Genomic DNA, 25,101 nt, shown 5'->3' with positions numbered 1-25,101 from the left:
CAAGTCCAGTAAGAAATTATTTGGTTTATCAAAATTCAAGATGCTAAATTCAAACCTTAACATCTGGGCTGCTGCGGATTGAGTCTGAATGGAATCAGATTGTGTCCAGTCAGGTTGTGTTCTGTCAGTCATGTGATCCAAGCACCTAATCTGCCCAAAATACCAAAATAAGAAGTATCCTCAGTCTGAATTAAATAATCTAATTTGGGTGTGGGTTAATCTGATTTTTGATATGACTTGAATTTTTCAGATCAGCATTTGACTAATTAAATTTCAATGAATTGAATATAGTTTTTTTGTATTTTGGACACTTGAATTTTGTATCTGACTTACACATTAATCCAGATTTTGAAATTGCACCACTTAAAATTACCTACTGAATTTTTCACAGAGGGGAATTCTTTTGTGGATTTTCTTTTACCTGTGGTCTGTGCCTCCTCCCACAGTTACATTACTGTCAGAGAAGAAGCTGCAGTTGCAGATCCTGAAGGCTAGGTGGCAGTGTTGGCTTTTTTGGATTGCCACTGAGCTGTAAGTAAACATTAGTGATTCAAAGAGGCCACTTTGGAACCATGGAGCAAATATAATAGAAATTCAGCAATGCACACAATCAATCAATATGAATGTTTTATGAAAAAAAGAAACAATCATGCACACTTCAAGTTCCAAAAGACAAACATCCAAAGCAAGTGAAACACAATATATATTTATATATAAACACCACTGGTATTTTCAGCATGCCTCCTTAACCACATGAAACCAAGATAAAACCTGCAGCTTGGTTAATGCAGTCCATAGAAGCCATGGAGAGTTATCAGACAACACTGTGCTCTTTACACCATTCATATGTGTAATTTAGATATTCAACAAAGGCTGATGATTTTATTTACTGTGTGTCAGAGTATGACCATGCACAGCTCTCCGCAAAACAATCTGCTCTGAAACGTTTCTGTTAATTACACCTCTCTTCCATACAAATCAGGGACTGTGAAGCAAAATTAGTTTCATGAACGTGTCGCCAACAAGAAACGGATATAGTGATATTAGAGCTGACACATTAAACAACTGTGAACCACATAAAAAAAAAACTGTTGAATTAAATAAAAATTCTCTTCAGTTAATCAGAGCAACACACCTCAGGAGAATTGGGAACAACACCATGATGGATATTTCATCCTGCAGCAGAGCCTGGCACATATTTATCTTTGCTCCATCAACACCAAACATGCAGATAACTGACACAAACCATCGATTTGGAAGAACCAATTATCGTATTGGGTTGTGCTGTCTGCAGGCAATCCAATGGCGATCAGATCAATAGATACAAAACATCTGACAGAATTAAGACCACTTGGAAATCTTCGGAAGCATTAGGCAAAACATTATTGCAAGGGAGAGGTATGTGCGCTGTCAGACACATGGTCATAACGGTAGAGTTTTAATGTCAGCAGTTAATGAAAATAACAGGCCGAATGTAATAAGAGCAAGCAAACCGGACACGAGAGACGACCTGCAGAATAATTCAGCTTTCTCCCTCATTATATTTTCTTGCGCGATTAAAATTTTTCTTGTTGACTGAGATCTGACCAGTTTGGAGCAGCGCAGAGGAGCATTAAGATTGACATTAAATCCACAAAAGGGACATGGATCCCTATGAATATGATTATGAAAATTCCCATACGGTTAGCTTTCCGGTGGGGACGGTTCCCCAGATTTGCATCAGGTCTATTTAGATCTAAGATTAGAGTATTGATCTCTGAAAGTGACCCCTTTGGGTATGTTGTTATGAATTATGGTCTCATTTATGACACAAAGTAAGTAGGATATGAAATTCTTCACAGTCATGCAGAAAATCCTCAGAGCATGCGATGAAACGTCTCTCATCCCGAATCTTCAGGTCAGTCTCTACAGTGTCAGTGCAGTGGAAGAGGATCAGTTCATTCCTGCAGTGTGGATCCAGGCAGCTCGTTGGTCAGTGTGTGCCAGCGCTCCACCTTCTTGCCCTTGTTCTTCAGACAGTCTATCCAGTGCTGCAGAGTGTCTCCCTGTGAGTGACACCCTAAGGACACACCCCCTAACCAGTGCAGAGACAGAAAAGAAAGTTAATATGACTTGAGAGATAAGTTTAATAAACAAACAGTGAGCACTGATGTGAGAACTGTATTGAAGTTACAGGGGTGAATTTAGTGTAACAGCTGTAGTGAGGAACTGAAAATGTGAGCACACTCTGCACGTAAAATAAAAAGTTGAACAAATATAAACATGTATTATCAGAATGGCATGTTGGCATTAGTTTTTGTCTGATTTTGATGCCAAATAGGTTGTGTATTGTAAGAAGAGTAGGCATAATTAGCTCTAGCTTCAACCCACACCTTTTTGGTCTATAGAAAATCTTCTACATTGTGTTATTGGGTTGTTTTGTTTTCTGCTGTGTTGTTTTAGTAGCAGTAATGGCATATTTTGTTGTCTTTTTCCCATAATTGTTTGTGTAATTACTTGCAGACAGATTTCAATTTCAAAAGCAGTCGAGGGCTGAGACCCAAAGACCCGAAAATGTTGTTTTCTTTTTATAGCAAAAGCAAAAATCAACTTTAAAATATGGTTTTCAATGCAAAATAAAGGCGGTGTTCATACCTTTAAAGTGTTCGTGATTTAAAAAAAATCCTTTAATACTGGTTTTTAACTAACATTTCTGTGATTGTGTAACTGTATCCAATGATACAAAAGTGCTCTTTTGGCCATCAGATAGAGCTGAACAGTGTTGTCTGCACTTCATTAAAAATCTACCTGAGTGATGGATAATAAGTAGATTCTATAAAATGTAACAATAAAAGTTATCTATTATTGCATGGGGTCTTTACAACTTCAAAAAGCTGACAGAGTTCAAACTGGATTTGTTTAAGAGGCAAAAGTGGAAATTGAAAACAAACAAGATAAAAGTCAGGTTACTGCCCACTGTGAATGGCTCCCAGTTCCAGTTTCAGGACATGGACATTTACTAATACTTTCATTCTTTAATGGATTGCAACTATGATGAGGTACTCTCTTTCCATAAAAAATGTACCTAAGTCTGGTAATTTTCTATATTTTTCTACTTGTCAACAAATTCAATGAAAAGAGAAAAATCAGCAGTGAATTAATCCTATTGACAAGTATTGTCTGTGTAACCAAAGCCTGATATAAATTATTCTTCTGTCCCATAGAGCTTCATTGTTGTGGAAAAACTATTAAAAACACATCAGTAAGCATTACCATGAACAAACACACACACACACACACACACACACACTCAAGTTTATTTTGAGTCGATCCCACATAAACCGTCCTGCTGCTAGAAATGTGTAGAAAGGAAATAGTCCCTCAACAAATGCACTGTTTTCCAAAGTTTGCTAAACAGTACCCAGCTGTTTTAGAAAATTAGTGAGCCCTTTTAAAAAAAGAAACTATATTTTTCTGACCTGTTTTTAAAGGTGTACGTATTCAGTAGAAACAAGTGGCCTTGGTGCCAAGTGCCATGACTAACACAGTGTTGATTTTTATAGGATTTGTTGAAAATAAAAAATACAGAAAAACACCAGCCTTACCTTGACCTACTGTTAGAAACAAAAATGACTTTCTTTTTTCCGTCTTGACTTTAAAAGATCCCAGCAAAAGTAGAAGTGGACAAAAAAGTTGCTCAAATATATGAACAGGAATAAATGTAATTACTCCCTCTTACTCATAGAGCAAGTATAGTCTAAAGCTCATTTTCAGCCAAAATGTCACTGACACCCTTTTGGCGACTAAACCCTGCAAATTACACACACTGCTGCTCTCGGATGATAGCAGATAATAGAGAACATCTTAAAATATCTTTGGCAACATCTGCTATGGGTACAACATTATTAGATTGCTAATAAAGTAGACAGCTAGCTAATCAGTAATCCAAAAAGCACCAGCAGGAAATTAGCTGCCAGTGTGTTTGAGGTGTCAGCTCACCTATGAAGTCATTGGATTTTCCCAGGTCGTAGTCCCACACTGTGACCTCCAGCGTCTTGGTGGCTAACTCTGAGAAGGTGATTTCATAGAAGAACTCCTAGGTGAAAACAAAGAGGGAGAGGGACGAGAGCAGAGGTCAGAAGATCACACGTAACACACATGTTGCCCTTCCTCTATAAACCTCTAAAACACTCACTAATGAGGCAGCAGATAATAATATGCAAACTGTAATTGGCTGTCAAAAAGGTTGCAGAAACTTTGCATGCAGTGTCTCTGAAGACTGTAAGTCTAAATGAGCCGTCTCTTTACATTCAACCACTGCAAATGTGCGTCCCGCTTCCACAGTTATGCACATGCACATACACAAACATGGATGTCTACCTCATTAAACTCCGGGTTGAGAGTCTTTTTTATGACTGCTGTTTTGTGCTTGGATTTCTTCTGAACGTCTGGCTTGAGGTACCTGAGACAGAGGAATATGAAACCATCACATTATCATTCACAGGTCATAGTACTGCAGAAAGGAATAGAAAAGCACTTGAGGTAACTGCAAATACAAGTGATGACTATATGAAGGTCAGCGTAAGTTCAATCATTATTTTTCCTCTTGAATTTCTTTCAATCATGCGTAGATTCAGTGTTTTACTTCATTTTTAGTGACTTCTTCACTGATGGACGATTCAGAAAAAGTATTTACTTAAAGGAATAATAGGGAAATACACTTATTTGCTTTCTTGCCGAGTGTCATATCTGTATAGTAAAGCTACAGCCAGCAGCCTGTTAGCTTAGCTTAGCATAAAGATTGGAAACAGAGGGAAACAGCTAGCCGGTTTTTGTATGGATTAAACAAACGAGATATAACATCTTCATTAGTGATTTTTAAAAGTGCTGGTAGGTGGATTTTGTTATCTTTAGACAGTCAGGCTAGATGTTTCCCCCTTGAATCCAGTTTTTGTGCTAAGCTAAGCTAACCAGCTGCTGGCTGTAGCTTCATATTTACCGTACAGATATGACATCTTCTCATCTAACTGTGAAAAAGTGAACACATGTATTTCCCAAAGTGTCGAACTATTCCCTCAAAGGTTTACTGTATTATTTGTGAAACTAACCATATGTGAGTGTGAGGACTGTTCAGTAATTCCAGCACAGCACAGATTGAAAAAGCTCAGCATCCCTTCGTGGGGTGTCATTAAATTCTCAGGATATTTTTAAGCCAGCTGGAAGGAGCGTGGCGAAATCTCTATACACATTTGCTTTCCACCCGACACCCACAGCTCGAAAAGCGTATGTTCCCACACGCTCTCAGACACAACAAAGCATCTGGGAAAAAGCTCCTGCCAAAGGGCAAAGATGCAAGCACGCATCCGAAATGAAACAAGGTGAGTGATGTATTACTGTGGATGTGTGAAGGATGTATGTGTAGGTTCAGTGGGTGTAAAGAAGGAGCATGAAAGGAATGGAGAAGGGAGATTGGCATGCCTAACTTTGTGTGTATGTATGAATGTGTGTGATGGGAGGTTGTTTAGTGTATTATTCATTCCAGAAACAACCACGGGAGAACAATGAGTTTCTGTCAGGGTGCATCATTAAACCCAGGGACCTTCCTGCCCTCTATGACACAAACACACACACACACAGTATTGGTTTTCTTTCATCAGTGAGTAATGAATCTCCAAAGGACCTCTATGACACAAACAATCACACCCAACACTGTCTCGTTCGGGATACAGCACGCCCATAACATTAGATCATGTCTCTGCCTTTCAGTCCATTTCGAAGGCTGTCAATACACCCACACACTGTTATCATTATCTTTGATGAATGAGTGATATATTTCATAATGGCTTCCACTTGTGTGAAAGCTGCCCTCATTTGTCACAGTTACCTTATACGGGGTAAACTCAGCTCGCGACAAAAGGTGATAAGCCAACGGCCAGTTAAAACCAAACACAGGTATTACGGTGGAAAGGGAGATGGATAGGTCATGCGGAAATTGTTCTGAAATGAGGGTCGTGAAATGTCAATCCATCAATCTAAGTTGAGTATGGTGTATTAATTATTTTAAATGTGTCCAATTATATGCTAAAATAATTCTGTTTTCGTTCAGGTAGCAACAAATACACCATGGCACCACGTCATCCTTACGTTTTAACGTAGGGGTCTGAGTAGCCGTTGACGTCCATGGCTGCCAGGTGGGCACAGCGTTTGACTCCCACACACAGCCCGCCACGAGCTCTCTCCTTGGCCTCTCCCTTCACATCGCCATCACTGGCCGGGGGGAGGTACTGCAGGCAGAGCAGCAAACGACCTCTCTCCTCTAGACTTCTCTGCTGCTCAGTCTCCCACTGAGAGAAAGAAAGAAGAGACAGCATTAGCATAAATTAAGATAAAGGTGCGTGAGCTGCATTTGTAGCTGCTCGATTAGTGACTTAAAGTTCAGGGTTAAAAGGATGCCTCATATATTGAAAATGATGCATCAAGTTCAGCTGCTGTAATCAATATTTTTATATTACCAGTGGATTAACACACTGACTGTGTGTAATGTAAAAGAGGTCGCTGGGTGTGATGAACCCTCAGAGAATTATCACCAAACTCTTGCTTTTTAGCTTATTGTTTTGGTTTTATGGCCCACAACTTTACTGTTTTAGTTCATTCTCACCGCTCTCATCAGCATCCTTTCCAGCCGCAGTAGACAGCTCTGATAAACCCACTGTACACTACCTGCAGACAAAGTTAGCGACTATCTGGTGAACATAATGGAGTATTTAGCAGCTAAAGAGCAGTTCCCTCAGGAGTTGGTGGAGACCAAAACAAAGCTAAAAGGAGAGTGAATCTTGGACTTGTGGACTCAAACACGACATCAAATGAATGCTAATGTTGCTCTGTGCCTGTCTGATATGCAAATAAGCCACAGCTGTTTGCTAACACGCTCGCAATATCAACTTCATGAGGTGAAGTAAGAGTTTACTGAGGTCAATAAATCAAATGATGCAGATTTAAAGCTGCAGCGAAAATATGTTCCAATACAGTGCAGATCTTCCTGCAGCAGCACAGCAGAAATCAAAGCAAGCTTATGTAACTTTTGCCACTATAGCCTCAAGTGACAGGATAAATGCTAAAACAAAGTGCAACAGTAGTACAGTCCTGTACGGGCCTAAAACACGATTCCAGCCGATACCCAACGTGTCTTTAAGACCCAACCAGACTGAACCCTACTGCCAAATTTGAGACCCAAAACCAATCCGAGACTCAAGGTTATATTTTTGCTTTATTTCTGACTGCAAGCTTACCAAGCTAATGCAATGCAATGGCTACACTCTTTTTCTCTGCCTACTGGTGTATCTGCTTGCAACACATCCACGATTACAGACAAATGGCGTCAGAAAGTTTTAAAATTACATTTTAAGATAATTAAACCCGGACCTGGTCCAACTCTGGTTCTACTTGGGTAGCATAACTGTAAACAGGAATACAAGTAAAGAAGAGTCATCAAGGCAGCAAAATGACTCAGTGATGTCCATAATACACCAATATCTCTCTAAAGGTTATATGCTACTGGTCATACCAGACCAAGTAAGACTATAGCTGCAGAGTGCATTGAACCGAGCAAGGGTGAGTCTTATTGTTTATGAATTCAACCTTTTATTTGTGTCACTTCTTCTTTCAATAGTTACATGTTCTTGCTTTAGAAATGTACTTTATGTCCTTTGCTGTGATATAGTTCATCTCTCTTCTTCCTCTCATAAGCAGATGCACCTAAAGAGCTCAGTGACTTTCATCTAACATTTGAGCTCATCTGCCACAGCTCAGAGACAAAACCCCACTGTCATTGTAATAAACAGGAGTGCAGTCGGTCCGATGGCAAAGACCTGTCTCGGACAAACCTTAAAGACATATTAATGCACTTCGTCGCTCCTGGCTTGAGTATTTTCCGCGGACAACATCAGACTGTTACCAAAGCATTTGACAACAAGCGGAACAACAGAGTAGATTCAAAGTGACAGATGAAAGAAAGTGAGGAAGCAGCAGCAGAGGGAGGAGAAGGGGAAGATGATGTTCTCACAGGACCGTGACTCACCCTCATGGCCAACAGCACCAATACATGTATGTTATTTATAGGAAAGACGCGCGTTTGCTATTTCAGGATTTTCATCACTGCAGGTGCATCTTTTCCAACCCAGTTCTGTTTCACCACAGAAAATGGAAAAGGCTCTCTTTTATTGCCTATAATGTAAAATAAGTTCCATCACTCCTCTACTGTATTTTTCACTAAATGTGTCTCCTCTCCTTTGTATCTCTCCATCTCTCATTAAGTCTTCAGGCGAGAGGTGGACACAGCCAGGACGATCAATATGCTACAAGCCCCACACTCCTCTCTCCCTTTCCCTAATTGTCTCAACAGCTTGCCCCCTTTCTTTCCCCTAATTCTCTCTTTCCTATTTTTCTCCTCTCCTTGTCTGTGTTTTTCTTTGGGAATAATCATTACTGCCAACAGCCAGTTCACCATCTGTGTGACTGAGTAGGAGACTTTAAAACTCACAATTAGTGAGGATAATTTGCACCAGGTATCTGGTAATGAAACAGCTCAGACCTTCACAGATCGATAGAGAGCAACTCATTAGGGAGGTGGAAATAAACAGGCATCAATGTGGAGCCAGCCGCGCACAGCTAAAAACACACACAGTGACAGACGGATGGGAAAGAGATAAATTTGTGGGTGGGTCTGCAAGGCGAGAGAACAGCCAAGACACAATCTTGACTATGGTGAGAAACACAGAGGCAGCTCTCTTACTCCAGTTATTTTAATGGAATTAAAGGACCACACCAGCCCTTTGGTTTGGTCCTTTCGTTAATTTACCCAATATATGATGAGAGGATTGGCTGTAAAATCATCGCTCTGTCTAAAAACACTGAAACATTAAGATCTTGTAACATCTCTGAGATTTGGATTGTTAGTTAAAGGACCAGACCAGTGTGTTTACTAGAAATCATACATGATTTGACATTTTTGTAACTTGTGAAAGAGAAAAATATACCATTCTTCCTCTTACAAATTAAAGGTTGAATTCATAGGTAATAAAATAACACCATTGCTCAATTTTGTACACTCAGGGGTTTTGCTGCTACAGTCTAATTCGGTCTGGTATGACCAGTAGCCTATAGTGGCTAATGTCTTAAAAAAACAAAAAAATTACATTTTATTATTATTATTTATAACAACAAATAATAATAATAATATTATATATACATATAAATGGACAATTTAATGATAAAATAATTTAGAAAAATAAATTAATGTAATTATTGATAAAGCAATTACTGAAAATTACAAAAAAACAGAAAAAAACACATTGGAAAAATATAGTACAGAAGGGCCATGGCCAATAGATTAGTTAAGTTAGTCATGAGGCAGTAGCATTACATGAAGGCATAAAACAACTATATATAAGGGCTGAGATGATTGGTTGATTAATCCATTAGTTTGATAATATGGTCATCACCCTTCAAGCCAAAATGCCACGACATTTGAAGACAGTGAGGTGAAGATTCTAAGTAGAGAGAAGAGTTGGTTTGAAAGAGGAGTCAAAGAAGCCATTTTTGTGAAAAAAGAAAATCCCTCTTTGAACAGAAATGGTGGTCTGAGATTCAGCTTGCCAACCTTTTACCACAGTGTATTAACACCATGGTCAAGCCAATCATATGCTAATCAGGTACTTAACAGTGATGAGGGAGGTGCAGCCAGAAAACAATAGGCCTGATTACTGATTACTGGGCCATCATGGAAACAAAAGAAGGTCAGTTTCAGGTGAAACTAGGCAGGGTAAACAGCAGACACTCTGGAAGACTCCTTCCTGAGGGCAGGGCTTAAGCAACACAGAGTAGCTTACATTTCTGAGTTCTCAGACCATTTTCACAATTGAGAATGACTTCCGGATAGGAGCCAAAATGTCTTGATTCTGAAAACAGTGTCCAGATGACTACGACTGAAACCTTTTCTACGATGGAACACTCCTGGACGAATGAGGGACTACACCGTCTTGTCAAAGACAATAATGATTAATCAATTATCAAAATCCTGTAGATTAATTTGCTAATTAATGATTAATTGACTATTTGTTTCAGCACTTGTTAGACGTAAACAGTCAAACCTGTTGCTTTGATGATTGTTAAATGAAGACTGTTGAATGATATTTTGTCTCCAGAAGAATATACAGGGCATAGCATGAAAACTAATAGCAACCTTGGAATATTAACAGGTTTATTCTCATACTTTTAGGATATTATTTTGGAGCCAGTCATGTAGTCTCATAGTGTGTATTAAAGTGAACAAAACTCAGTGTATTCCTTGAAAGATGGACTATAAGGACAGACAGAGTCATGTTGTCACCTCTCTCAGGTAGCAGGAGATTCCTCTCAGGGCTGTGCTCATCGCAGTCGGTGAAGGCAGCTGGAAGCAGAGAAGGAAAGATGAAGAGAAAGAGATAAAAAATGGGGGGGAGGGGATACGACTGACAGAAACGCTATACAAGCAGGGACGATGAGAAAGGGATGGATGTATCGAGTCGAGGGTGAAGCCACTTTGAAAATGACAGGCCTGACACAGCATCTGGTCCGCAGGATGACAGAGGGGCTTTAGCGTTTGATCGCAGAGTGGCCACTGGCCTCTGAGGGCCAATCTAATATCAACAGCTTTTTCCAGCTCACAAAGAACAAAAACCCAGCACCCTCCCCTTTTCACACGCATGCCCCCCGCTCTCCACCACTTTTATTTTTTAATCCATTTGTTTCTCATCTCTCTCACTTGCTCTCTCTGTCTATTGATGCTCCCCCCCCCCAGCCTCTCACTCTTTCTCCTCTCCCTTTATTCTCCCAAATCTCTATGTACCCTTTTCCCATGTGTGACCCGGGTGACATTTATCCTGTACAAAAAGCTATTTGTGGGCTACAAGAACAGAATCATCATCTGAATTATGTCAATAGGCCAATATTACCAGCTGATATTGGCTAAATACAAAATATAACATGTGGCCAAAATTATGTGGACACTGTCCTTTGGGAAGTTTTTGTTCTTTGTGACAACAGTTTGTGGGAGGCCCTTTCCTGTTTCAACTTAGCAATGCAGCTGTGCACAAGGCGAGGTACATAAAGAAATGTTCCAATTTGGTGTGGATGGTCTTGACTGGCCTGCACAGAGCCCTGACCTCAGCCCCATCCAACAACCTTTTGGATGAATTTGAATAGTGACTGTAAGCCAGGCCTTACTGCTCAACAGCAGTGGCCAACCTCACTAATGCTTGTGGCTGAATGTGATCAAATGCCTGCAGCCAGGTTTTAAAATCTGGTAGAAAGTCTTCTTAGAAGAGTGGAGGCTGGTATAGCAGCAGATTAATGCCCGTGGTTTTGGGGTTTTGGAATGACATGCTCGAGTGTCAGCATACTTTATTTGATCCTATCATATTTTTGGCCATGTAATTTAACTGCAAAGGCCCTTATGCGTTTAGAGTTTATAAATTGTAACAAATTACTTTATTAATAGTTAATAAGAATAATAAATAGATTCATTTGACTGACTGAACCGAATAACCACCCACTTACTCTCCAGAAAAGGGCTGCAGAGGATCTGGACCAAAATCCATTTAAGAATTTAAGAACTTTATTTATTAATGATTACCAATATTATGACAACATTATTACCAAATAGAAAAGATACACATAGGGCAAGGGATTTTTTTACAGCCTCTCAACCCAAAAGTTGTTCTTAATGATGGCTAATAGTTGATCTATAAAGCATTAAAAAGTGATTTATTAACCATTAATAAAGCCATTAGTCACAACATATAAACTTTTATAAAGGGTGTTGTATTAGAAAGTACCATTTCATCTTTGTCTTTTTTGATTTTGGCAGAGAAATAGTTGAGAGACTGATACCACTGTCATATCTGTCTGTTAAATTTAAGGCTACAGCCAGCAGCCGGTTAGCTTAGCTTAGCTCAGCACAGCAAGACTGGAAACAGCTAGCCTGGCTCTCTTGAGTGGTAACAAAATAAGCCTACCAGCACCTCTAAAGCTCACTGATTAACATGTTATATCTTGTTTGTTTAATCCGTACAAGAAGTGAAGTGTAAAAATGACAAGTTGCTGTTTTACAGGAAGTCATTTACCGAACTATTTCTTGGCTGGGAGCAGTAACTTCCTGGAGTCCTGGTTGCCTGGCAACAGCTCAGAGCCAAAAAATAGTCAGGCACATAGCCCCCCGTAAAACTACAACTTGTAATTTTTACACTCTGGTTTAAAGGACCGAGCTACAACGTGCTAGTGAGAGGTGCTAGTAATCGGATTTTGGTGCTGTTGGACAGACCCAGACTAGTCGTTTACCCCTGTTTCCAGTCTTTATGCTAAGCTAAGCTAACTGGGTGCTGGCTGTATTTATTTATCATACAGATATGAGAGTGGTATTGAGCTTCTCATCTATTTCTCTGTCGAAAATGACTAAGCGTATTTCCAAAAAGGTCGAACTATTCCTTTAACATCATAATTACTACATTTCGTTTACGGTTCTAAATGAACTTTTGTCTAGCAGCTTTCAGGAAGTATTTGTTCAGCTCTTTTGCTAACAAAGCTACAGTGATTGTACAGAGAGACCCAGGTGTGTGGTCATCATTGGAGTGGATTGGTATACTAATCTACTAAATATCGACATTTTACCACCTCCCTGTTGGCATGTAAACAATTTCCTGCCCCCCCCCCCTCAGATTTATCTCTGTCTCTCACACTCATTTTCCTCTTTCCTTCCTTTTAGTCTTTCTTTCCTATCCTTCCTTTTATTCTTTCTGGCCCCCCTCTCTTCTTCTCACAGGAGGTGGATGCTCCAGACAGATGTTAAAGTGTTTGGTCTGGTCAGGCTTCACACGGCGCAGGGCCACCCGCGACTCCCCGATGAACTCATTATGTGTCAGCTTGTCTTCGTCGCACACGGACACCCTGGGAAAATGAGAAATAGTGACAGACAAAGATGGGGAGAGAAGGAAAGATGAATAAGAACAAGAGATGCTGATTAATGAGGCAGAGACAAAGTTAAAGAATTGAAAGTAGACAGATAGTCTGCTTTTGTGTGTGTGAGGGAGGGTGGTAGTCAAACAACTTTACTTATTATGACTCATTTAATTATTCCTAATGTTGTGGCAACATTATAACGAGGGAAGGAAATTGTTGATATAAACCTGACCTGATTTAAAGATCGCAGAAAAATCACTCATGTATAAATCCAGCATCTGTATACGCACGTTGTACAAGTAATTATCATTTTCCCTCCCAGGGGAATTTAGATAATGTGAAAGTGCATCATGCAAGGTTAAGTCAATCCATATTTATGGGCATGGCAAACTTTTACACCTGCCATAACGTCACCCGAAATTCATGAGGGTGGGAGCAGTAGAGAGGAGTGAAGGAGATGCAGGGAGGCTGCGTATGTGAAATCAAAAGCCGCAGAGCGAGGATTGGAGTGATGTGGGTGAGTGGGAGAAAATAAAACAGAAGAATTTATTTAAATCTGTGTGAGGAGTCATTTATGCATGCAAATGTGCCCATCTATAGACAGAAGTGAAAAATCAGAACGCTACAGGCTCAGTCGATCCAGTGTGATTGCCTTTTTCTGTGCTTCATGTAAATGTGAATAAAAGACATGCAACGAGGAGAAGAAAACTAAGAACGCAATCTGTCAGAGGAGAAATCCACATATAAATGTGCTGCCTCTTTATCCACAACCACAAGAATGAAATGTCGCAGTCACCTGCTGTATTGCCGAAATGCAGAAGGTGCAATAGGCTGGTTGCCTGGGGACACGAGACATGTGTTGGCATCCCCAGAGGAAATTGCTAGTCTAGTAGCTTAATAGCCAAAAGGAGACCAGAAGCGTTCACAATCGAATGGCAGCAAAAATAGGAAAGAATTAAAATGGAAGAAATAAAAAGAAGAAAATAGGCGAGTCAAAAAAAGGAGGAGCAGAGGAGAATAAAAAGAGATGAAGTCAGAGCGGTGAAAGATGGTGTGATAGATGGATGAGTAAAGGACAACGGTGATGAAAAGGGCTTGAGGATGGAGTGGTGAGTGAGAGTATTATAGGTCAAAGAGTTAAATGTGAAGCCCAGGCTGCAGTTACACAGCAAGAGGTTACACGCACATTTTATACACATTTTACTGTCACTATGACAGCTCAAATGTCCTACTACATTGAATAGACTTCATAATGTCAGTAAAGCAGCGTGATAAATCTAATCCACACATGGTGTCCCCAATTTAAATGTCCATGTCAGACATGTGACTAAAAATGTTTGCTGATACTAGATGCAGCTCAAGAGTCAATTTTAAGGCTTTTCTGCTACTGCAGAGCAGGCGGATGAAGTGATGGATATTACTAAAGTCATGAATAAAAAATGATACCTTTTATGCTGGCTTTTATGGAATCTCATTTTTGCCAGGAAAAAAAAAATATAAAAGTTAGACAAAATAAAATACTCATGGCAAGTGAAAATGTAGTCTTACTAACTCAAAACTATGAGATAATAAATCAAAATATTGACTTGCCAAGTCAAAATCTTTAGATACTAAGTCAAAATTACGAGATAAATGAATTTTTGAACTTTGCATATCATTATTTAAAATTGAGTTAGAAAGACAAAAAACTGACTTACCATGATCATATATGACTACACTTACTTATTATTTATCATAGCAGAAAAGTCAGAATTTTCACTTTCTTTCACATTTTGCCTAACCATCAGTGTTTTTATTTGTATCATTCAGAACTTTGTATCTATTTTCTGGGCAGGTATGACCTTCTATAGGCTCTGGTCCTTATTGTACAAAAGCTAATTGGCCAATAGCCAACAGACAGTTGTGAATTGACATAAAAAAGGATTGTAAATCATGACGTCCTGTCATTATAAGGCTATATAAATACACAATTGCTACCTATGAATTACATTTTCGACTCTACTTCTAAGATCTGTCAGGGAATATACTGCAGTTTGTTGCCTGCATCTGCTGGTTTGAAGTCGGAAGAAAAAGCTATAAACGAGCTGCAGGTTTTCCAGTTTTGAAAAACTGAGAGTTCTGCCCTTTTTCAAAATGTGGCATATCGTGTGGTTGAATTGAGTTCTGGTCGAATGAAGCTGCTGCTGGTGGAGGAATTGGAAAACCTTTTTCTGTGATGGATTTCTTCCTGTATTGAAAGTGCTGACATTCAGTAAAAAAGTCTGGGAAGAAACCCTTTCACTTAAATTCTGAGTGACTAACACCAAATGTTGACTGTTAATATTTTAGACAGCTGAAATATTTTCTGCTGTTTAACCTTGTAGATACACTGAAAGTAGCCTAGCATTGGACCATTACTCTGTGCAAAGAAAAAACACACTTCAAAAACACACTTCAAGACAAGACAAGATTGACTCAAAAATGCAAATGTTTGAAACTGTTTAGGATTGGATTAATCCTTTAAAAACAGCAGTTTAATTATATCTATTAAGTAATCAAGATTTACGTGGAGGTAAAAAAGCGATAAAATTCTCTGAAAAAAATTACTTAATATTGACAATTTCAAACAACATCAACATGTTTCAATAGTTTAAACTTTGTGTCTCCTGATCTTTGAACACCTCTGCTGAATTAACCCAGTGTCGTAGGCTGGTTTCTCTAATTTCCCCCAAGAGATCAACCGTTGAACCTATTTAAATCCCAATCCCACGTGTGACTTGGCAAAGTTTTAGTCACAGGCAGAGACAATTTGCAGCTTTCGTCACCTCTGGAGGGGGTCAATGAAATTAAAACACCCTGCGGTGCTTAGTCTGACCTCAATCTGTCACTGCAACACTGCGAGACGGAAAGAAAGACAAAGAGAGATGGATGTATTAGAAGGAGTGAGGGGAGATCTTTTCTGATCCTAGTGGGCAGGAGAGATGTGAGGACAGGGAGGAATGAAGGTGAGGTGACAAACGGAGAAAAGATAAAGGCCTATAAACTGAGAGCAAAAGACTGATTGATATAGACGATAAATCCTTTGTAAGCAAGAGGCAGCTTTCTGATGGGCAAGACAGAACAGAGAGGCAGGAAGTGAAGGAGACAGAAATAGCAAGAAAGCCTCTACAGCAAACATTTACCGGAGTGTTTTGCGGTACATGTCTTCCTCTGTGATTCCACAGTAGGTGAGCGTCTCGTTCCACACAGGATTCAGCGTGTTGCGAACAGTCTTGGTTTTCAGTTTATTGGCCTGCACATCACAGCAGAGAGAAGAGGAACACAATCATGTGACTCAAAGCTTTTTCTCAGAGCTGTAAACAGCAAACAACCTCAACAGGAAACAAATTCTTACTGGCTACAAGGTCATTTTGTTTTAGTGCAGATTTACTGGTCTGCACTTGCTCTTTCATAATGAAGCTCACAATTATAGCAAGAATTAAATGTGCACTCAAAATTCCTGGGCAACAGGTTAATTAAGGTCTTTTTGTAGAAAAATGCAAGGACAAAACCATGTTCTGATAATAAAATAAGACCTTGCAGGCTCCCGGCAGCAGGTGCAGCTTGACGTAAGGATCAGCTAAACCATTGAAATCCATCGGCTTCAGACCCTAATAGTGACAGAGAGAAGAGATATGAGGAAAAGATCTAAAATAATTGGTGGAGAACATTGTGCAAACTGCCAACACCAGTAATGAACTGTTAAACAATAACTAGACTGAGAGGTGAAAGATTCATTTACAAATTGAATCTAAACCTGGGGGCGGAGAGTTTCAGATGGTCAGTGAGCAACATAGTGTAGAGGCTTTGAAAAATAATGTAAAAATTAAGGATGAAAACTGAAATCCTCTGCTACACACTAATAAGATGTGATACCTAGCCTAGAGTCTGTGTACCATTAGACATTTAATTTCTCTTTCATAAATTAGTGAAACAAAAAGCTGTTCAGCTGTGTTTCTGCTGTAAGAATTGTAGATTTGCAGATTGAATATCTAGCAAAACATACCTTCAGATGGGGGACTCATTTTCATGTAAAGTTTACCTACCATATGAACAGGTGCATGACGGGAGTAATGAATTCTTCATTTTGACGTTGTCGCTGTAATTCCTGATATACAGGTATCTTTGACCCATGACCACAGCAGGTTTTAATTTTGAATTAAAGTGACTGTACCCAGTAACAACATTTTTAGCAGCTATTTTATGAAGTCGTAAGGTAAAAAGAAACAAGACTTCAGAGTCTACAGCCATGCTAGCGGCTCCGTGAGGCTGTACTTAGGCACAGGGGTGCTTTGAGATAAATGCTAATGTCAGTGTGCTAACATGCTAATGCAAACAATGTTTACCATGTGCCATGTTCACAATCTTAGTTTAGCATGTTAGCATGGTAACATTTGGTAACTAGCACTCAACACAAAGTACAGTAGCTGTCAAGACATTTCATTAAAAAACAAAAATGTCAACCTCACGTGACCCCAGAGTAAAAGTCAGTAAGATTTATCCTCTGGGGACCACGAATGTATGTACAAAATGTTATGCCAATCCATCCAATATTTGTTCAAATATTTCAATCTGGACCAAAGTGGTGGACCGACCGATTGACAGACATTGCCATCCCCAGAGCCACGACGCTAGCATGGCTAAAAACAGGAGTTGTTTTTTGATGTATGGGGTTATGATAAAAGGTAATTGAACAGCTTTTTTGTGTCACTGGGTGAGCATGTGAACAGGACTAATACAAGACAAACTGCCTGTATTGGCTCTAGTGGAGTTTTCAGAGGACAGTATTTACCTTTGCTCTCAGTACTGTGCAGCGTAAGGAGCTGGTGGCTCTCTCATACAGTAGGTCAAACTCTAACGTCCCCAAGGAGGCTGGAAGACAGTTGATAAAAATGTGCCAGTTACTTTGGTAATTGCTTTTCAGCTGATGACTTTATTACCTTGTACAGAGAATGATGGCAGAACGAAATACAAATATGGACCATCAGGAAATTGTCTAGCCTTGCCTTTAATTGTAGAAAAAAAGACTAAGAAAATGACATTTTAACATTTTGTAAGATAACCTTATTCACTCTCTTGCTGAGAGATAGATGAGAAGATTGATACCACTCTCACAAATGTCTGGTAAATATAAGGCTACAGCCAACAGCTGGTTAGTTTAGCTTTACATAGACTGGAAACGGGGGAAACAGTCTGGCTCAAGGTAACAAACAACACTTACCAGCACGCCTAAAGCTCATTTTACACGTACACACAACAGTACCTTAGCAAAGGGTCAAAGCATTCTAGGCCTTTTCTCCCAAATCCACATCTGCGTTGAGTTATTTTTTATTCTCTGGCTCAAGCAGCTTTAGTGAAACCAGGTCTTTATTTTGAGGTGACTCACTGTTATCATCACTGTCACAGCTGTCGATCTCGATGGAGGTGTCCATGCTGCTCATGGCTGACAGTGAGCCCCCTCCGCCCGCCGCCCCTGGTAACAGTGGTGACAACAGACTGCTGCTCCCTCCTCCTCCTCCTTCTCCTCCTAACCCTCTGACGGCCCCAACACCTTGGCCCGCGCTGCCAGGGCTGAGGGTGGCGGGAGCTGCCACCTGATTGGGAGAGAGTGGCTCAGAGAAGGAGGAAGTGGGCGAGAGGCGAGGGAAGTAGGCAGAGATTTGACGGATAGGGCGGATGGGACCCGGACATACATCGATGGCCATGTGCTCCTGGATGGAGATGGCTAAACGTTTTCCTTTTCGCACAGTCATAGGGCTACAGGGACAGAGACAGATAAATGGAGGAAATGTTAAATCACTTTTTAGCAATACAACAATTGAAATTTCAGAACGCATTCAGCCGAAGTAAGAGCGAAGACAATGATCCAAAGATATGAGCTGTTGTTCTCAATTTCACCTCTACTATTCCAAGCATCACAAGGTGAGCTTAGTAAGATGGTAATAAATAAAATCTTTTCCTGTTTCTGGCCAACTCTGAGATATCATCACACATAATAGGAGTTTCTCATTTGCCATATAGTCAAGAAGAAGAACTCGTGATAGGAAGCGTTTATCTACTCTCACACTAACCTCCTTCAGCATAATTAGAACTCTTAAAAAGAAAGACATTACTCATAAGATGACAAAATACAGTAGAGGATGTGCACAATTTGCATTTCAAGTGAATACATCTGAATAAACTCATGCCTATGAGGGAGAATAAAGGATTATAGACAATAGGGTTCTCAGTATGTGTGAGCCGTAGGGGCACTCGTGTTATCTAAAGTGCTTAACAATCCTCCATAGACGGACAGGTAATTACAGGATGAAGTCTTTACAGGCTGGAATGCTCTTCAGTATATTCGGCTGGAGAGAAGAGTCCTGATGATTATATAAAGTTGTGGTAGCAGGGAGTGGAGTTGACCACAAGGCTGATGTGTCTGGTCTCTTCCCAAAATAAAAAAGAGGGGGGTGGATTACAAATATCTCACAGCTTTTGTTTTCTAAAGACAGCAGGCCTTGAGGGGGTGTTCTGTCCTCAATACTGAGCAAATCCCCCCATGGACTACCTTCTGCTCTCTTCTGCATTAATCGATTGAAACTGAGAAGTGAATATTTGCACTCTGAGTATATGCACTTCGTCTGTGTTGTCTGTAAGTTGAACATCTGTGAAGTTTAGAAATATCAAAATGAAGAGAATCTCAGGACTCAGAGAGGGAGGTTTAAAGAAATAGTGGTCATATTGACTATTCTGGTGACTGAACAGCCTGAAATTAACAAACAGAAGTACGTGGAAAATCAGGAAGAAGTATTTTTGGAGGGCCTCTTTGCAGCCATTAGAGGAGTGGATGATCTCAAACCTGCATCCATATTCAAGGAATAATTCAACATACACTTTTTGCTTTCTTGCCGAGCGTTAGATGAGAAGATTGATACCACTCTAATGTCTATACGAACAGACATGTAATTACGGCCCACTAATGATCAAAGTTATAAAATAGAGATACTCCCACATCGTTTTTACAACGTTTTTGGGAGAAAGAAGATGTAATGTGTTAATTAGTGAGATTTAGAAGTGTTGGTAAGTGGATTTTGTTACCTTTGGACAGAGTCAAGATAGCTGTTTCCCCCTGTTTCCATTCTTTATGCTTAGCTAAGCTAACCAGCTGCTGGCTGTAGCTTCATATTTACCATGCAGACATGAGAGTGGTATCAAGCGTCTTAAAATGTCGAACTATAACTTTATTATGAATGCAGGTTTTAGTTCATCTGCTCCTCTAATGACTGCATAAGGATCGTCAAAACTGTAATTATTCCTAATGTTTCCCCTCACTTCTGTTTGTGGGGTCAACACAGATTAATTTCAAACCCTTCAGTCATCAGGATAAAGTCAATATGACCAATGATGCCCTGGCAGAAACTGGCACTGTAGTTGTTGGCTCTGACTATTGACCTTCAGCAGAATTACAGGCAGTGAGGGTCATTTGTCATGTATGGCCCAGTCTTTCAGCTGTGAGCAGCAGGTGATACACACCACAGCTCATCCAGCTTTTCCTTGGATGGAGATGAAACAAACTTCTGAAACACGCTGCAGTGTGCCAGCCTGCAAACTTCCTCCACTCATTTGACTGAAAGGACATGGAACATGATGGACATCTTGCCTTTTGAAAACCAGCAGCAGCCATTTTGGTGCCACTAAGGAACACAGTAGCACAAATGAATGACTTCTGAAGCGTTGAACAACTGGTCAGAGTTCATCACCGCTCAGTTAAGCAACACAGAGATAACCTCACACTCTTGCGCTGTGATTCTCGTTAAAACCACTGTTTTTCAAATCTGAGATGAATGTAGAGAGAAGATGGACCAGTGCTTATCACAGCTACTGTGCCGTCAATAATTTCAGTCTGGCACAACAATAAAACAACAGTGAAGCCGCCCACCCATAAAAATAATCTTCAATTAAGTCAATTGAAAGACATTAAAGAGAAGGTGAAAACAAGTTAATGAAACTCCCTGTGATGATGATGATTATGGTCAGAACTGATTAAAAGATTAATTAACTTGGACGAGTAGATAATAATGATTGTTCTTATGAGTAATATATAATCCCTCAAAGCACACACACACAAATATGACAATACATTCGCACAAGCATGCCAGCAAACGTACGTGCAGATACACATTGCGTCAGATCATTAATTCATCACTCTACACACACACACACACACACACACACACACACACACACTATGCAGCTGTTGCAAGCTTGTGAGCGAGTGTCTGTTGATTTAATGCGCGCAGTCAGTCGCCTCCCAGTCCTGGCAGATGTGGCCGTAAGCTGGAGCAGCCTGAGCAGCACCAGCAGCACCAGCGGCACCAGCAGCAGCAGCAGCACACGTACAGCCTGGAGGCCTGGTGGCTTGCAGCTCACGGGGAGGCAGAAGCTCACAGGGAGCTCATGATTGATCGCTCTCATGCTGCCAGCTGGAATCTCTCTCTCATCTTCTCTTTTCATCATCATCTTGTTGCAGAGAAGTGTGGCACACTCACAATAATGAGGTACAGATTTCCCAGATTTTCTTTGGGCTAAATTTCATTTAGTATTGGAGCACATGGCTGAACTACTTTACATAATTCCTATAAGCCACAAGACAATGGCCTAACTTGTCCACAGCAGCTACATACAGTAGCTGTGGCTGTGGCTTTTAGTAATGCAATGACATACATCACAGCATACCATGCCCCCTTGTACATATATTTGTGAGGTTACATAGGTTTCCAGCTTCGAGAGGGAGGAATGAAGCTGCCAGCAGGCAGGAATATCTTTGTGCAACATGCGACTACCCCTCCTCCTCTTTCAACTCCTTCACTTTAAATTAGAGTCACATCACATCGTGGACAATCTCTCCCACAACCCCCCTCCTCTACCTTCTCATCTCCACCTTTATAATCCACCTCTTCTTCTCCCCTCTTTATCTCTGTCACTATCTCTCCGTCAGTCTTTCTCAGACACCCATCATTCTACCTGTAGGTATGTGAGAACAAGAGGCTCTCGTGTCCTACATACAATGGGCCCCTGCAGCGGGCTCCGTTCACCTTTAAATAACAAGCTGCTGGCTGACAGGCAGATGGTATAGTACAGTGCTACACACTGTAGCTACTCATTAGAGCTTTACAGTCAGCACATCATTTGTAGCTAACCATAGTGACAGTGAGCACTTGTCAATTAGAGCCAAGTTATTTTCAAGCAACCAGGGATGAGTGAACTTCAAAGTGTGTGACAGTGTGTGAGCCTCATGTGTCTGTGTGTGTTGGTAGGTGTGAAAGAAAAGTGAAGTAGCAGGTAAAAAGATACAAAAACAGACTGCCACATGTTGCACCTACCTGCTGTGTGAGGATGATGTAGAATAAATGTGCCCATCTCTCAGTCTGGTTTTTTTCTGCATTAGTTTTTACATTGTCTCATGCATGAGTTAACGAGAAAAAACACACACATACATGAACCAAACAGACAAGTGAAGATGTAATGATAGCAATAGAGGATGAGGGAGAAGGAAAGAAAACATTTTTAAAAGAAGAGGATGCATGCAGAGAAATTAGTAAATCACAAAATTAATGTTTTCAACCTGTCTGCATTTCAAAATAAAAGAATAAAAATGTTGACTTACCTCACTGATGGTGCATGTGTGAAACTCCTCATAAAAAAAGAGGGGATTCCGGTGCGGAGAGAAGAAGGAGACTAACTAACAGGTGGCGAGGAGAGGAGCAGAAACTATAGAGATAAAGAGGGGGAGAGAAAGAAAGATGGGTGGGGGTGGTGTGGGGGCTGAATGAGCTCTATGCGTATCATTAAAAATGAAATGCACGAATAGTTCAAGAGTTGGGATGAAAACAAGGAGCAGAGGGGAGAGAGGAGAGCGGCATGCTGGAGAAGGAAGATGAGGAGGAGGATGGAGGGAGTCAAGAGGAAGAGAGAGAGAGAGAGGCAGTGGGGAGTTATTCCTTGACATTCTGTTGTGCATGTGACTGTTTCGTCTCACTCCCTCCTGCATCCCTCCACCCCCACACACACACACACACACACACACACACACACACACACACACACACACACACACTTGTTATTGTCACTTGGGAGGACATTGCATTCTTCCCAATTTACAGTGTAATGTTTTTGTACCAGTACCAGTACAGTACATACCGATACATACATGTAGGTAAGGGAACAAGATGTGAAGTTAAGGAATAAGATGGTAACAATGTGGGAACTTTAATTTATACTCTTGGTATTTTTTTAACTAACGGGCACCTATTATGTTGCGGGCCATACTCTCAAGTGTTTTTCTTAATGTCAACAAATTCCATAAAAAGAGCAAAACCAACAATGGATTTATCCTACGAACAAGAATTGCCTGATACATCAAAATAAAATCCAATATTTACACAAATGGAATCAGTTCAGCTAATTTAAAAGGAGTTATACACTGGTTGTTTGTACCTGGCTTCATTTGCTACAAATACATAACACAACAGCAGTAGCTAATTAGATTAAAATGATGTGACAGTGAGTGGAAATGCCGAAAAAAAACAACCTGTTTTTACCCTTGGCTGAGATGGATAAATTGGTTAATCGATAAAAGCAAAATGCGACAAAGTGTAATAGAAATTACTTGGCGAATAAATTATGATATATATGAAGCATGTGACTTAAACATCCCCTGGAGAGAAAAATAGCAGACAAAAACATCAGATCTGTGTGGACCGATGAAGAGACTGTAACCTTCCTCAAATTAATACATGAAACAAGCACAAATGTCATATTTCCATCATATTTTCTAAAAAATGTTACCGCCATTTAGGGTTTGATTCTTTTAATTATGTCATCTCGTTGCGCCCTCTTCTTCTATAAAGGTTTAATGGTACTTGACTGGAGTATTAGTGCCACTTATTGCATATCTCGATGAACCAACTCCCAATATATATATATATGCATAACAGTAGTTGATGGAAACACGTAGAAATTCACATTTTCTTCTGCTGATTTTCTGGATATTTGCTTTATATTTGGATGGAAACCTGGCTTATGTGGCCAGTGGGTGTAGCCATTTTGGAATAATGCCTGAACAAGTCAGGGAAGTTTTCCTGTTCTTACCATTCTGCCAGAATTGCGTGAATGCAGAATTAAGCCTCTATATTTGAAAAAAATAATTTTAAAAACAGAAATGAGCTGTTTCTGTCAATTTTAGGGGGTGTTATGAGCTAGATCTAATAACTGGAAAACAACAGCCAGGGGGAGTGACTGTGCCCAGTCAGACTTTAGTGCAGAAAACCTATCCAATATCGATGTTCTTGTCTAGCAGTAGGACAGCCCCCGTTATTACATTTGTCTTAATGTACGAATTAAAAAAACGAGGTACAGTTTGTTAATAAGACAGTATTTCTTCAATTTTGGACAGAGCCAGGTTAGCTGTCTCCCCCTGCTTCCAGTCTTGGCTCTAGATCCGTACATAATGTACAGACATAATGATAATAATAAACTTTATTTCTATAGCGCCTTTAGAAACCAGAGTTACAGGGTGCTTCACAAAATACAATACCATACAGATAAAACAAAATATAAAAGAGCAAAATTAAAACATTTGAATAGGCACAAAAATATTATACAAACATGAGAGTGGCATCAACCTTCTAATGTAAGAAAGCAAGAAAGCAAATAAGCATATTTCCCAAAATGTTGAAATATTGCTTAATCATGTTATATGACTAACCTTAACCCTAGTCTTCACCAAATCCAAGTCTTAACCCTAAAATTCAATGGTTTACTTTGTGCGGACCTGGTTTGTGTCCCCATAATGTGAGTGATACAAGAACACACACAAACAGCATCTCTTATTAAATGCAGGTCTTGTGTTAATTTCAAGGATAAAAAAACTTGACATCTAATTAAATCTCTCCATCTTCCTTTGCATGTTAATTCCAAACTAATACACTGTGTCTAAATCTCTCTCTCAAACACACACACACACAGTCTCTTCAGTCTCAGTTCCTCTATATAATTAAGCTAATGGTTCTTGAGTCAGTGATAGACAAGGGGAAACATGCTATTTCCCCTACCAAAATTGGTGTTCTC

General features: G+C 40.0%; 1 protein-coding gene across 2 annotated transcripts; it reads right to left on the bottom strand.

Annotated features, from left to right (window-relative positions):
- Positions 1-613: 613 nt before the first annotated feature.
- On the bottom strand, positions 614-22,971 carry LOC122867882 (double C2-like domain-containing protein alpha). Of its 2 annotated transcripts, none has more exons than XM_044179291.1 (11): positions 22,640-22,971; positions 18,377-18,747; positions 17,783-17,862; positions 16,527-16,601; positions 16,134-16,243; positions 12,834-12,960; positions 10,367-10,426; positions 6,124-6,323; positions 4,360-4,441; positions 3,979-4,075; positions 614-2,074 (listed from the first exon to the last, which is right to left on the bottom strand). In XM_044179291.1, the coding sequence occupies exons 1-11, from the start codon at positions 22,669-22,671 to the stop codon at positions 1,938-1,940; spliced, it is 1,371 nt and encodes a 456-aa protein (XP_044035226.1). In that variant the 5' UTR covers positions 22,672-22,971; the 3' UTR covers positions 614-1,937. The 2 variants fall into 2 exon arrangements, with proteins under 2 accessions (XP_044035226.1, XP_044035225.1); XM_044179290.1 differs by lacking the exon at positions 22,640-22,971 and adding an exon at positions 22,356-22,427.
- Between the last annotated feature and the right edge of the window lie 2,130 nt (positions 22,972-25,101).

The sequence above is a fragment of the Siniperca chuatsi genome, linkage group LG20 (assembly GCF_020085105.1).
Source record: "Siniperca chuatsi isolate FFG_IHB_CAS linkage group LG20, ASM2008510v1, whole genome shotgun sequence".
Taxonomy (NCBI): domain Eukaryota; kingdom Metazoa; phylum Chordata; class Actinopteri; order Centrarchiformes; family Sinipercidae; genus Siniperca; species Siniperca chuatsi.
The sequence above is the reverse complement of the archived record's forward strand: the minus strand, read 5'-3'. Positions and strand labels throughout refer to the sequence as shown.